Source organism: Pseudophryne corroboree, chromosome 9, assembly GCF_028390025.1.
Source record: "Pseudophryne corroboree isolate aPseCor3 chromosome 9, aPseCor3.hap2, whole genome shotgun sequence".
Taxonomy (NCBI): domain Eukaryota; kingdom Metazoa; phylum Chordata; class Amphibia; order Anura; family Myobatrachidae; genus Pseudophryne; species Pseudophryne corroboree.
The window spans coordinates 481,786,105-481,800,977 of record NC_086452.1 but is presented as its reverse complement, the minus strand read 5'-3'; the positions used below and the strand labels follow the sequence as shown (position 1 = coordinate 481,800,977).

Sequence of the window (14,873 nt, the reverse complement as noted above, 5' to 3'; positions counted from 1 at the left end):
AAGGAGCCTGCAGATAGAAAGCAGGAGGTTATCCTGAAGTCTGTATATACACACTCAGGTACTATACTAAGACCTGCAATTGCTTCGGCATGGATGTGTAGTGCTGCAGCAGCATGGTCTGATACCCTGTCAGACAACATTGATACCCTCGACAGGGACACTATTTTGCTAACCATAGAGCATATTAAAGACGTCGTCTTATATATGAGGGATGCACAGAGGGACATTTGCCGGCTGGCATCCAGAATTATTGCGATGTCCATTTCTGCCAGGAGAGTATTATGGACTCGGCAGTGGACAGGTGATGCCGATTCTAAAAGGCACATGGAGGTTTTGCCTTATAAGGGTGAGGAATTGTTTGGGGACGGTCTCTCGGTCCTTGTATCCACAGCGACAGCTGGGAAGTCAACTTTTTTACCTCACGTTCCCTCACAGCCTAAGAAAGCACCGTATTACCAAGTACAGTCCTTTCGGCCTCAGAAAGGCAAGCGTGTCAGAGGCGCATCCTTTCTGCCCAGAGGCAGGGGAAGAGGAAAGAAGCTGCACCAGACAGCCAGTTCCCAGGAACAAAAATCCTCCCCTGCTTCCACAAAATCCACCGCATGATGCTGGGGCTCCACAGGTGGAGCCAGGTGCGGTGGGGGCACGTCTCCGGAACTTCTGCGACCAGTGGGTTCGCTCACAGGTGGATCTCTGGGTCCTACAAGTGATATCTCAGGGATACAAGCTGGAGTTCGAGGCGACTCCCCCTCGCCGTTACCTCAAATCAGCCTTGCCAGCCACTCCCAAGGAAAGGGAGGTAGTACTGGCGGCAATTCACAAGCTGTACCTCCAGCAGGTGATAATCAAAGTTCCCCTCCTTCAACAGGGACAGGGTTACTATTCCACAATGTTTGTGGTACCGAAACCAGACGGTTCGGTGAGACCCATTCTAAATTTGAAATCCTTGAACACTTATATAAGGAAGTTCAAGTTCAAAATGGAATCGCTCAGGGCGGTTATTGCAAGCCCGGAAGAGGGGGATTACATGGTATCACTGGACATCAAGGATGCTTACCTACATGTCCCCATTTACCCACCTCACCAGGTTGCCTCCGATTTGTGGTACAGGACTGCCATTACCAATTCCAGACGTTGCCGTTTGGTCTGTCCACGGCACCGAGGGTATTTACCAAGGTAATGGCCGAAATGATGATACTCCTTCGAAAGAAGGGAGTTATAATTATCCCGTACTTGGACGATCTCCTTATAAAGGCGAGGTCCAGGGAGCAGTTGTTGGTCGGAGTAGCACTATCTCAGGAAGTACTACAACAGCACGGCTGGATTCTGAATATCCCTAAGTCGCAGCTGGTTCCTACGACGCGTCTGCTGTTCCTGGGCATGATTCTGGACACAGAACAGAAGAAGGTGTTTCTCCCGGAGGAGAAGGCCAAGGAGTTGTCATCTCTGGTCAGAGACCTCCTAAAACCAAAACAGGTGTCGGTGCATCACTGCACGCGAGTCCTGGGAAAGATGGTAGCTTACGAGGCAATTCCATTCGGCAGGTTCCATGCAAGGATCTTTCAGTGGGATCTGTTAGACAAGTGGTCCGGATCGCATCTTCAGATGCATCGGTGATCACCCTGTCCCCGAGGGCCAGGGTGTCTCTGCTGTGGTGGCTGCAGAGTGCTCATCTACTCGAGGGCCGCAGATTCGGCATACAGGACTGGGTCAAGTGCAAGCCTCCGAGGTTGGGGGGCAGTCACGCAGGGAAGAAACTTCCAAGGACAATGGTCGAGTCAGGAAGCTTCCCTACACATAAACATTCTGGAACTAAGGGCCATTTACAATGCCCTAAGTCAGGCAAAACCCCTGCTTCAAAACCAACCGGTGCTGATTCAGTCAGACAACATCATGGCGGTCGCCCATGTAAACCGACAGGGCGGCACAAGAAGCAGGATGGCGATGGCAGAAGCCACAAGGATTCTCCGATGGGCGGAAAATCACGTGATAGCACTGTCAGCAGTGTTCATTCCGGGAGTGGACAACTGGGAAGCAGACTTCCTAGGCAGGCACAACCTCCACCCGGCAGAGTGGGGACTTCATCCAGAAGTCTTCCAGCTGATTGTAAATCGTTGGGAAAGGCCACAGGTGGACATGATGGCGTCCCGCCTCAACAAAAAGCTAAAAAGATATTGCGCCAGGTCAAGGGACCCTCAGGCGATAGCTGTGGACGCTCTAGTGACACCGTGGGTGTACCAGTCGGTTTATGTGTTCCCTCCTCTTCCTCTAATACCAAAGGTACTGAGGATAATAAGAAAGAGAGGAGTAAGAACTATACTCATCGTTCCGGATTGGCCAAGAAGAACTTGGTACCCGGAACTACAAGAAATGATCTCAGAGGACCCTTGGCCTCTGCCTCTCAGACAGGACCTGCTACAGCAGGGGCCCTGTCTGTTCCAAGACCTACCGCGGCTGCGTTTGACGGCATGGCGGTTGAACGCCGGATCCTGATGGAAAAGGGCATTCCGGTTGAAGTCATTCCTACGCTGATAAAAGCTAGGAAGGATGTGACAGCGAAACATTATCACCGCATATGGCGAAAATATGTGCTTGGTTTGAGGCTATGAAGGCCCCAACGGAAGAATTTCAGCTGGGTCGATTTCTGCACTTCCTACAGTCAGGAGTGACTATGGGCCTAAAATTGGGATCCATTAAAGTCCAGATTTCGGCCCTGTCTATTTTCTTTCAAAAAGAACTGGCTTCACTGCCTGAAGTTCAGACTTTTGTTAAGGGAGTGCTGCATATTCAGCCCCCTTTTGTGCCCCCAGTGGCACCTTGGGATCTCAACGTTGTGTTGGATTTCCTAAAATCACATTGGTTTGAGCCACTTCAGACCGTGGAGTTGAAATATCTCACGTGGAAAGTGGTCATGCTTTTGGCCTTGGCTTCGGCTAGGCGTGTGTCAGAATTGGCGGCTTTGTCATGTAAAAGCCCCTATCTGATTTTCCATATGGACAGGGCTGAATTGAGGACTCGTCCCCAATTTCTCCCTAAGGTGGTATCAGCGTTTCATTTGAACCAACCTATTGTGGTGCCTGCGGCTACTCGGGACTTGGAGGCTTCCAAGTTGCTGGACGTAGTCCGGGCCCTGAAAATATGTTTCCAGGACGGCTAGAGTCAGAAAAACTGACTCGCTGTTTATCCTGCATGCACCCAACAAGCTGGGTGCTCCTGCTTCAAAGCAGACTATTGCTCGCTGGATCTGCTGCACGATTCAACTTGCACATTCTGCGGCTGGACTGCCGCATCCTAAATCAGTCAAAGCCCATTCCACGAGGAAGGTGGGCTCTTCTTGGGCGGCTGCCCGAGGGGTCTTGGCTTTACAACTTTGCCGAGCTGCTACCTGGTCGGGATCAAACACGTTTGCAAAATTCTACAAGTTTGATACCCTGGCTGAGGAGGACCTTGAGTTTGCTCATTCGGTGCTGCAGAGTCATCCGCACTCTCCCGCCTGTTTAGGAGCTTTGGTATAATCCCCATGGTCCTTACGGAGTCCCCAGCATCCACTAGGACGTCAGAGAAAATAAGAATTTACTCACCGGTAATTCTATTTCTCGTAGTCCATAGTGGATGCTGGGCGCCCATCCCAAGTGCGGATTGTCTGCAATACATGTACATAGTTATTGCTTCACTAAAGGGTTATTGTTATGAGCCATCTGTTAATGAGGCTCATTTGTTGTTCATACTGTTAACTGGGTATAGTTATCACAAGTTGTACGGTGTGATTGGTGTGGCTGGTATGAGTCTTACCCTGGATTCCAAATCCTTTCCTAGTAATGTCAGCTCTTCCGGGCACAGTTTCCCTAACTGAGGTCTGGAGGAGGGGCATAGAGGGAGGAGCCAGAGCACACCAGATAGGACCTAATCTTTCTTTTAGAGTGCCCAGTCTCCTGCGGAGCCCGTCTATTCCCCATGGTCCTTACGGAGTACCCATCATCCACTACGGACTACGAGAAATAGATTTACCGGTGAGTAAAATCTTTTTTTTTTTTTTTTACTTTTTCATACTTTACGATCCACGTGGACTGCAATTTGGAACAGTAACCTGTGGCGAGTGAAGCGAGGGGACACGCTACGCAGAAAACAACACCAAAAAAGTGAAAAAACTCTTGTCGACCTAGAAACCATGTCGACCTACTTACTGTCGACCAACTGTGGTCGACCTATACATTGTCGACCGAAGTCTGGTCAACCCTACATACCACACCCCTATACACGTCGCCCTGCAGTAGGCTGGTACTATACACAGTGCCTCTCGCCCTGTGCTAGGCTGGTACTATACACGGTGCCTCTCGCCCTGTGCTAGGCTGGTACTATACACAGTGCGTCTCGCCCTGTGCTAGGCTGGTACTATACACGGTGCCTCTCGCCCCCTGTGCTAGGCTGGTACTATACACAGTGCCTCTCGCCCCCTGTGCTAGGCTGGTACTATACACGGTGCCTCTCGCGCCCTGTGCTAGACTGGTATTATACACCGTGCCTCTCGCCCTGTGCTAGGCTGGTACTATACACGGTGCCTCTCACCCCCTGTGCTAGGCTGGTACTATACACGGTGCCTCTCACCCCCTGTGCTAGGCTGGTACTATACACGGTGCCTCTCGCGCCCTGTGCTAGACTGGTATTATACACGGTGCCTCTCGCCCTGTGCTAGGCTGGTACTATACACTGTGCCTCTCGCCCCCTGTGCTAGGCTGGTACTATACAGAGTGCGTCTCGCCCCGCGCTAGGCTGGTACTATACAGAGTGCGTCTCGCCCCGCGCTAGGCTGGTACTATACAGAGTGCGTCTCGCCCCGCGCTAGGCTGGTACTATACAGAGTGCGTCTCGCCCCGCGCTAGGCTGGTACTATACAGAGTGCGTCTCGCCCCGCGCTAGGCTGGTACTATACAGAGTGCGTCTCGCCCCGCGCCAGGCTGGTACTATACAGTGTGCGTCTCGCCCCGCGCTAGGCTGGTACTATATAGAGTGCGTCTCGCCCCGCGCTAGGCTGGTAGTATACGCTTTGTATATAAGCCCTATGTTTTATATACACACACTGACTGTCCATTTCATAGCAAAAAATATTTGTTTAAAATCTGTAATGTTTGAAGACAATGTTATATGTAGGGTAGGAATACAACGCTGGTTTCTCGGACGTCCTAGTGGATGCTGGGAACTCCGTAAGGACCATGGGGAATAGCGGCTCCGCAGGAGACTGGGCACAAAAGTAAAGCTTTAGGACTACCTGGTGTGCACTGGCTCCTCCCCCTATGACCCTCCTCCAAGCCTCAGTTAGATTTTTGTGCCCGGCCGAGAAGGATGCACACTAGGGGCTCTCCTGAGCTTCTTAGTGAAAGTTTAGTTTTAGGTTTTCTATTTTCAGTGAGACCTGCTGGCAACAGGCTCACTGCATCGAGGGACTAAGGGGAGAAGAAGCGAACTCACCTGCGTGCAGAGTGGATTGGGCTTCTTAGGCTACTGGACACCATTAGCTCCAGAGGGACCGAACACAGGCCCAGCCTCGGAGCTCGGTCCCAGAGCCGCGCCGCCGGCCCCCTTACAGAGCCAGAAGCAAGAAGAGGTCCGGAAAATCGGCGGCAGAAGACATCCTGTCTTCACCAAGGTAGCGCACAGCACTGCAGCTGTGCGCCATTGCTCCTCAGCACACTTCACACTTCGGTCACTGAGGGTGCAGGGCGCTAGGGGGGGGCGCCCTGAGCAGCAATAAAAACACCTTGGCTGGCGAAAATACATCACATATAGCCCCCAGGGCTATATGGATGAATTTTAACCCCTGCCAGATTCCACAGAAAAACGTGAGAAAAGGCCGCCGAGAAGGGGGCGGAGCCTATCTCCTCAGCACACTGGCGCCATTTTCTCTCACAGCTCCGTTGGAGGGAAGCTCCCTGGCTGTCCCCTGCAGTTACTACACTACAGAAAGGGGTTAAAAAAGAGAGGGGGGCACTAATTAGGCGCAGTATAACAATACAGCAGCTATAAGGGGAAAAACACTTATATAAGGTTATCCCTGTATATATATATATATATATATATAGCGCTCTGGTGTGTGCTGGCAAACTCTCCCTCTGTCTCCCCAAAGGGCTAGTGGGGTCCTGTCCTCTATCAGAGCATTCCCTGTGTGTGTGCTGTGTGTCGGTACGTTGTGTCGACATGTATGAGGAGGAAAATGAGGTGGAGGCGGAGCAATTGCCTGTAACAGAGATGTCACCCCCTAGGGAGTCGACATCTGAGTGGATGAGCTTATGGAAGGAATTATGTGAGTCAGCTCTTTACAAAAGATTGATGACATGAGACAGCCGGCGACTCAGCCTGTGCCTGTCCAGGTGTCTCAAAAGCCATCAGGGGCTCTAAAACGCCCGTTACCGCAGATGGCCGATACAGACGCCGACACGGATACTGACTCCAGTGTCGACGATTAAGAGACGAATGTGACTTCCAGTAGGGCCACACGTTACATGATTGAGGCTATGGAAAATGTTTTTACACATTTCTGATAATACCAGTACCACTAAAAAGGGTATTATGTTGGGTGAGAAAAAACTGCCTGTAGTTTTTCCTGCATCTGAGGAATTAAATGAAGTGTGTGATGATGCGATAAAAACTGTTAATTCCTAAAAGTTATTAGCATCATACCCCTTCCCGCCAGAGGATAGGGCACGTTGGGAAACACCCCCCTAGGGTGAATAAAGCGCTCACACGCTTGTCTAAACAGGTGGCACTACCGTCCCCGGATACGGCCGCCCTTAAGGAACCTGCTGACAGAAAGCAGTAAAATATCCTAAAATGTATATACACTCACACGGGTGTGATACTGCGACCAGCAATCGCCTCAGCCTGGATGTGCAGTGCTGGGGTGGCTTGGTCGGATTCCCTGACTGACAATATTGATAACCTAGATATACCCTAGTATATTACTGACTATAGAGCATTTAAAAGATGCATTTCTATATATGCGTGATGCACAGAGTGATATTTGCCGACTGGCATCAAGAGTAAGTGCGCTGTCCATTTCTGCCAGAAGAGGGTTATGGACAAGACAGTGGTCAGGTGATGCTGATTCCAAAAGGCATATGGAAGTATCGCCTTATAAAAGGGAGGAGTTATTTGGGGTAGGTCTAACAGACCTGGTGGCCACGGCAACGGCTGGAAAATCCACATTTTTACCCCAGGTAGCCTCTCAACATAAGAAGACGCCGTATTATCAGGCGCAGTCCTTTGGGCCCCATAAGGGCAAGCGGGCAAAAGGCTCCTCATTTCTGCCCCGTGGCAGAGGGAGAGGAAAAAGGCTGCAGCAAACAGCCAGTTCCCAGGAACAGAAGCCCTCTCCCGTTTTCTGCCAAGTCCTCAGCATGACGCTGGGGCTTTACAAGCGGACTCAGGCACGGTGGGGGCCCGTCTCAAAAATTTCAGCGTGCAGTGGGCTCACTCACAGGGGACCCCTGGATCCTTCAGGTGGTATCTCAGGGGTACAAATTGGAATTCGAGACGTCTCCCCTTCGCCGTTTTCCTAAAGTCTGCTTTACCGACGTCTCCCTCCGACAGGGAGGCGGTATGGGAAGCCATTCACAAGCTGTATTCCCAGCAGGTGATAATCAAGGTACCCCTCCTACAACAGGAAAAGGGGTATTATTCCACGCTGTTTGTGGTACCGAAGCCGGACGGCTCGGTGAGACCTAATTTAAATCTGAAATCCTTGAACACTTACATACAAAGGTTCAAATTCAAGATGGAGTCACTCAGAGCGGTGATGGCAAACCTGGAAGAAGGGGATTATATGGTGTCTCTGGACATCAAAGATGCTTATCTCCATGTCCCAATTTACCCTTCTCACCAAGGGTACCTCAGGTTTGTGGTACAGAACTGTCACTATCCGTTTCAGACGCTGCCGTTTGGTTTGTCCACGGCACCCCGGGTCTTTACCAAAGTAATGGCCGAAATGATGATACTCCTTCGAAGGAAGGGAGTTTTAATTATCCCTTACTTGGACGATCTCCGGATAAGGGCAAGATCCAGGGAACGGTTGGTAGTCGGGGTAGCACTATCTCAAGTAGTGTTGCGGCAGCACGGTTGGATTCTTAATATTCCAAAATCGCAGCTGATCCCGACGACACGTCTTCTATTCCTAAGGATGATCCTGGACACAGTCCAGAAAAAGGTGTTTCTCCAGGAGGAGAAAGCCAGGGAGTTATCCGAACTAGTCAGAAACCTCCTAAAACCAGGCCAAGTGTCAGTGCAGCAGTGCACAAGGGTCCTGGGAAAAATGGTGGCTTCCTACGAAGCAATTCCATTCGGCAGATTCCACGCAAGAACTTTCCAGTGGGACCTGCTGGAAAAGTGGTCCGGATCGCATCTTCAGATGCATCAGCGGATAACCCTGTCACCAAAGACAAGGGTGTCTCTCCTGTGGTGGTTGCAGAGTGCTCATCTTCTAGAGGGCGCAGATTCGGCATTCAGGACTGGGTCCTGGTGACCACGGATGCCAGCCTGCGAGGCTGGGGAGCAGTCACACAGGGAAGGAATTTCCAGGGCTTGTGGTCAAGCCTGGAGACATCACTTCACATAAATATCTTGGAGCTAAGGGCCATTTACAATGCCCTAAGCCAAGCAAGACCTCTACTTCAAGGTCAGCCGGTGCTGATCCAGTCGGACAACATCACGGCAGTCGCCCACGTAGAGAAGCTGCAAGGATTTTTCGCTGGGCGGAAAATCATGTGATAGCATTGTCAGCAGTGTTCATTCCGGGAGTGGACAACTGGGAAACAGACTTCCTCAGCAGAAGTCTTCCACATGATTGTAAACCGTTGGGAAAAACCAAAGGTGGACATGATGGCGTCCCGCCTAAACAAAAAATTGGACAGGTATTACGCCAGGTCAAGGGACCCTCAGGCAATAGCTGTGGACGCTCTGGTAACACCGTGGGTGTACCAGTCAGTGTATGGGTTCCCTCCTCTTCCTCTCTTACCAAAAGTATTGAGAATTATAAGACGGAGGGGAGTAAGAACTATACTCGTGGCTCCGGATTGGCCAAGAAGGACTTGGTACCCGGAACTTCAAGAGATGCTCACGGAGGACCCGTGGCCTCTACCTCTAAGAAGGGATCTACTCCATCAAGGACCCTATCTATTCCAGGACTTCCCGCGGCTGCGTTTGACGGCAGGGCGGTTGAACGCCGGATCCTGAAGGAAAAAGGCATTCCGGATGAAGTCATCCCTACCCTGATCAAAGCCAGGAAGGATGTAACCGCAAAGCATTATCACCGCATTAGGCGAAAATATGTTGCGTGGTGCGAGGCCAGTAAGGCCCCGATGGAGGAATTTCAACTAGGTCGATTCCTGCATTTCCTGCAAACAGGAGTGTCTATGGGCCTAAAATTGGGGTCCATTAAGGTTCAAATTTCGGCCCTGTCAATTTTCTTCCAGAAAGAACTAGCTTCAGTTCCTGAAGTTCAGACGTTTGTAAAAGGGGTACTGCATATACAGTCTCCTTTTGTGCCTCCAGTGGCACCTTGGGATCTCAATGTAGTTTTGGGGTTCCTAAAGTCACAATGGTTTGAACCACTTGAATCTGTGGAGTTAAAATATCTCACATGGAAAGTGGTCATGCTGTTGGCCCTGGCCTAGGCCAGGCGCGTGTCAGAATTGGCAGCTTTATCCTGTAAAAGCCCTTATCTGATCTTCCATTCAGACAGGGCAGAATTGAGGACTCGTCCTCAATTTCTCCCTAAGGTGGTTTCAGCGTTTCACTTGAACCAGCCTATTGTGGTACCTGCGGCTACTAGGGACTTGGAGGACTCCAAGTTGCTGGACGTAGTCAGGGCCCTGAAAATATATGTTTCCAGGACGGCTGGAGTCAGGAAATCTGACTCGCTGTTTATCCTGTATGCACCCAACAAGCTGGGTGCTCCTACTTCTAAGCAGACTATTGCTCGTTGGATTTGTAGTACAATTCAGCTTGCACATTCTGTGGCAGGCCTGCCACAGCCAAAATCTGTAAAAGCCCATTCCACAAGGAAGGTGGGCTCATCTTGGGCGGCTGCCCGAGGGGTCTCGGCTTTACAACTTTGCCGAGCAGCTACTTGGTCAGGGGCAAACACGTTTGCTAAATTCTACAAATTTGATACCCTGGCTGAGGAGGACCTGGAGTTCTCTCATTCGGTGCTGCAGAGTCATCCGCACTCTCCCGCCCGTTTGGGAGCTTTGGTATAATCCCCATGGTCCTTACGGAGTTCCCAGCATCCACTAGGACGTCAGAGAAAATAAGAATTTACTTACCGATAATTCTATTTCTCGTAGTCCGTAGTGGATGCTGGGCGCCCATCCCAAGTGCAGATTGTCTGCAATACTTGTACATAGTTATTGTTACAAAAATCGGGTTATTATTGTTGTGAGCCATCTTTTCAGAGGCTCCTCTGTTATCATGCTGTTAACTGGGTTCAGATCACAGGTTGTACGGTGTGATTGGTGTGGCTGGTATGAGTCTTACCCGGGATTCATAAATCCTTCCTTATTGTGTACGCTCGTCCGGGCACAGTATCTTAACTGAGGCTTGGAGGAGGGTCATAGGGGGAGGAGCCAGTGCACACCAGGTAGTCCTAAAGCTTTACTTTTGTGCCCAGTCTCCTGCGGAGCCGCTATTCCCCATGGTCCTTACGGAGTTCCCAGCATCCACCACGGACTACGAGAAATAGAATTATCGGTAAGTAAATTCTTATTTTCTCATTAGAAGTTGTACAATGCTGGTTCCTCAGAAGTTGTACAATGCTGGTTCCTCACTACAAGTTGTACAATGCTGGTTCCTCATTACAAGTTGTACAATGCTGGTTCCTCATTACATGCTGGTTCCTCATTACAAGTTGTACAATGCTGGGTTCTCAGTAGAAGTTGCAGAATGCTGGTTCCTCTTTAGAAGTTGTACAATGCTGGTTCCTCATTACAAGTTGTACAATGCTGGTTCCTCATTACAAGTTGTACAATGCTGGTTCCTCATTACAAGTTGTACAATGCTGGTTCCTCATTAGAAGTTGTACAATGCTGGTTCCTCATTACAAGTTGTACAATGCTGGTTCCTCATTACAAGTTGTACAATGCTGGTTCCTCATTACAAGTTGTACAATGCTGGTTCCTCATTACAAGTTGTACAATGCTGGTTCCTCATTAGAAGTTGTACAATGCTGGTTCCTCATTAGAAGTTGTACAATGCTGGGTTCTCAGTAGAAGTTGTACAATGCTGGTTCCTCATTACAAGTTGTACAATGCTGGGTTCTCAGTAGAAGTTGTACAATGCTGGTTCCTCATTAGAAGTTGTACAATGCTGGTTCCTCATTACAAGTTGTACAATGCTGGTTCCTCATTACAAGTTGTACAATGCTGGTTCCTCATTACAAGTTGTACAATGCTGGTTCCTCATTACAAGTTGTACAATGCTGGTTCCTCATTACAAGTTGTACAATGCTGGTTCCTCATTACAAGTTGTACAATGCTGGTTCCTCATTACAAGTTGTACAATGCTGGTTCCTCATTACAAGTTGTACAATGCTGGTTCCTCATTACAAGTTGTACAATGCTGGTTCCTCATTACAAGTTGTACAATGCTGGTTCCTCATTACAAGTTGTACAATGCTGGTTCCTCATTACAAGTTGTACAATGCTGGTTCCTCATTACAAGTTGTACAATGCTGGTTCCTCATTACAAGTTGTACAATGCTGGTTCCTCATTACAAGTTGTACAATGCTGGTTCCTCATTACAAGTTGTACAATGCTGGTTCCTCATTACAAGTTGTACAATGCTGGTTCCTCATTACAAGTTGTACAATGCTGGTTCCTCATTACAAGTTGTACAATGCTGGTTCCTCATTACAAGTTGTACAATGCTGGTTCCTCATTACAAGTTGTACAATGCTGGTTCCTCATTACAAGTTGTACAATGCTGGTTCCTCAGTAGAAGTTGTACAATGCTGGTTCCTCAGTAGAAGTTGTACAATGCTGGTTCCTCAGTAGAAGTTGTACAATGCTGGTTCCTCAGTAGAAGTTGTACAATGCTGGTTCCTCATTAGAAGTTGTACAATGCTGGTTCCTCATTAGAAGTTGTACAATGCTGGTTCCTCATTAGAAGTTGTACAATGCTGGTTCCTCATTACAAGTTGTACAATGCTGGTTCCTCATTAGAAGTTGTACAATGCTGGTTCCTCATTAGAAGTTGTACAATGCTGGTTCCTCATTAGAAGTTGTACAATGCTGGTTCCTCATTAGAAGTTGTACAATGCTGGTTCCTCATTAGAAGTTGTACAATGCTGGTTCCTCATTACAAGTTGTACAATGCTGGTTCCTCATTAGAAGTTGTACAATGCTGGTTCCTCATTAGAAGTTGTACAATGCTGGTTCCTCATTAGAAGTTGTACAATGCTGGTTCCTCATTAGAAGTTGTACAATGCTGGTTCCTCATTTGAAGTTGTACAATGCTGGTTCCTCATTAGAAGCTGTACAATGCTGGTTCCTCATTACAAGTTGTACAATGCTGGGTTCTCATTACAAGTTGTACAATGCTGGTTCCTCATTACAAGTTGTACAATGCTGGTTCCTCATTACAAGTTGTACAATGCTGGTTCCTCATTACAAGTTGTACAATGCTGGTTCCTCATTACAAGTTGTACAATGCTGGTTCCTCATTACAAGTTGTACAATGCTGGTTCCTCATTACAAGTTGTACAATGCTGGTTCCTCATTACAAGTTGTACAATGCTGGTTCCTCATTACAAGTTGTACAATGCTGGTTCCTCATTACAAGTTGTACAATGCTGGTTCCTCAGTAGAAGTTGTACAATGCTGGTTCCTCATTAGAAGTTGTACAATGCTGGTTCCTCATTAGAAGTTGTACAATGCTGGTTCCTCATTAGAAGTTGTACATTGCTGGTTCCTCATTGTATTGTACTTACCCAGTATCATGTATTATATCAGGAATAAGGGCAATGAGTAATGTATAGTGTGTAAGGACATATACACTAGTAACAAACAAAAAAACGAAATGCACTAAACTTGTTTCCAGCAGCCGGATGTGAGCCAGGTCTCCGGTATAATGATATAATGAGCCCTAATTCTTCTCCACACAGAGCTGAGCCCAGCCGTGACGCTGCCAAGCCTCAATACCAAGACTCTGTATGTCCACACGCTCCCAACAACTGCTGAGTGCTAGAACATAGAGGACCTCCCCAGCGTATGGAGTCTCCGGGATCATCCATCCCATCTCCCGAGATGTTTCCAGATCTGTATATTCACTCATGTGTGTATTTCTCTGCTCTGTATTCTGCAGTAAAGTGACTAATCTCAGGGTCGTTTGTTCTGTGTCACCTTATATATACAGTGGTCCTTCTAGCCACGTATGTCCTGCCTGCATTGGTTCCTCACGTGGGGTGCGCTAGGGACTGGATCTGTCCTCCTGTATTAGTACTGAGTGATGGCCGTGGAGTGTTGTATGTCTGCAAGGCATTATGGTGGCTCCTCAGTGTCCTGGATCATCCTTGTAGTGTACGTTTATAGCGACCTCACTGAACGTCCGGATAAAGCCATTAGAACAATCCGGGAATCTGTGTCCGCACATATAGTCTAATTCCCATGCAACACACCATTAGTTAGAAGCCATGTAACCTAGAAGATGTTTCCGGAGCGTGAGGAGTCTGAGCGCCTGCAGGAAACCCACACACAGAGGTAACAATGCTCACCACTGTGCTGCTCTGCACATGCTTACAAAAAGGCTAGTCTAGTGGTTACCAAGGCATGCTAACAGTTATATCCAGGCTTGAGCACAGGTGACTTGATTAGTACTTCAGTAAATCTGATTGTGCTGAAGGATATCCTTATATCCTGGCATGTTAGGGAGCCTTGAGGCAAAGAAAAAAATATCCCTGGCACCACACTGATGAAACAGCCTAACACGAAGGATCTAGTTACATGTCGGCAGCCGACCTAAGTGAGAGGAGCGCTGATCCCCTCTCACCCAATGTACAAATAGCCATGGTTACCTGTACTAGGGCAGCCTTGTGTGGCACGATAAAGATTTAAAACATACATTTTATTGTCTAAAATAAACAGTGTATCCAATCATTGGGGACAGACAACATATATAAAAATGTAAAAAAAACCATACGTGCAAAATTTTACATTTTTATATATGTTGCCTGTCCCCAACGATTGGATACACTGTTTATTTTAGACAACAATTAATAAAATGTATGTTTTAAATCTTTAGATTTTCATATAATACTTAAGAGTGCACCCACAAAGGAGTCGTTCTTCTCTATTTTTGTTTAATAGTTCCACTGTTTGACTTAGGGTGCACCACCAGAGTGATGCTGTTCAGAGATATTCTCATAAATTCGCTATTTTCTGGTCTCTTTCAATATTTTTCTGACTGGTGTGGAATCATCCCCCTTGCACTTGCGGATCTGTGGGTACATCTGCATTCAGTAAGACTCTCTATGATGCACAGAAGAGTTTGGCCCGATGAGTCACATCAACCACCTGACAAGCATACACCCATCAGCCATACCATAAAAACCACGTCACAGCAAAACAGCCATGGCCCATCGAGGTATGGAATCCACAAGATGTCTGAAGGTGTTTTGTGATATCTGGCACCAAGACATTTGCAGCAGAACCTTTAAGTCCTGTATGGTAGGGCTTCCATGTCTCGGACTTGTGAACGACACATACACAACCGGCTGTCCACGTGATGTATAAGAAAATGAGATTCATCAGACCAAGCAACCTTTTTCCATTGCTCCATGGTCCAGTTCTGATACTCCTGTGCCCATTGTAGACATGTTCGGCGGTGGACA

General features: G+C 48.2%; 1 protein-coding gene across 1 annotated transcript in view; it reads left to right on the top strand.

The window, feature by feature from the left end:
• Window positions 1-13,366, top strand: part of IARS1 (isoleucyl-tRNA synthetase 1) — a 513,623-nt gene extending 500,257 nt beyond the window's left edge. Inside the window, exon 32 of the mRNA XM_063941580.1 lies at window positions 13,149-13,366. Within this exon, the coding sequence (XP_063797650.1) occupies window positions 13,149-13,231 (83 nt within the window). The 3' untranslated portion in view covers window positions 13,232-13,366. The remainder of the gene's footprint in view (window positions 1-13,148) is intronic.
• Window positions 13,367-14,873: the final 1,507 nt, after the last annotated feature.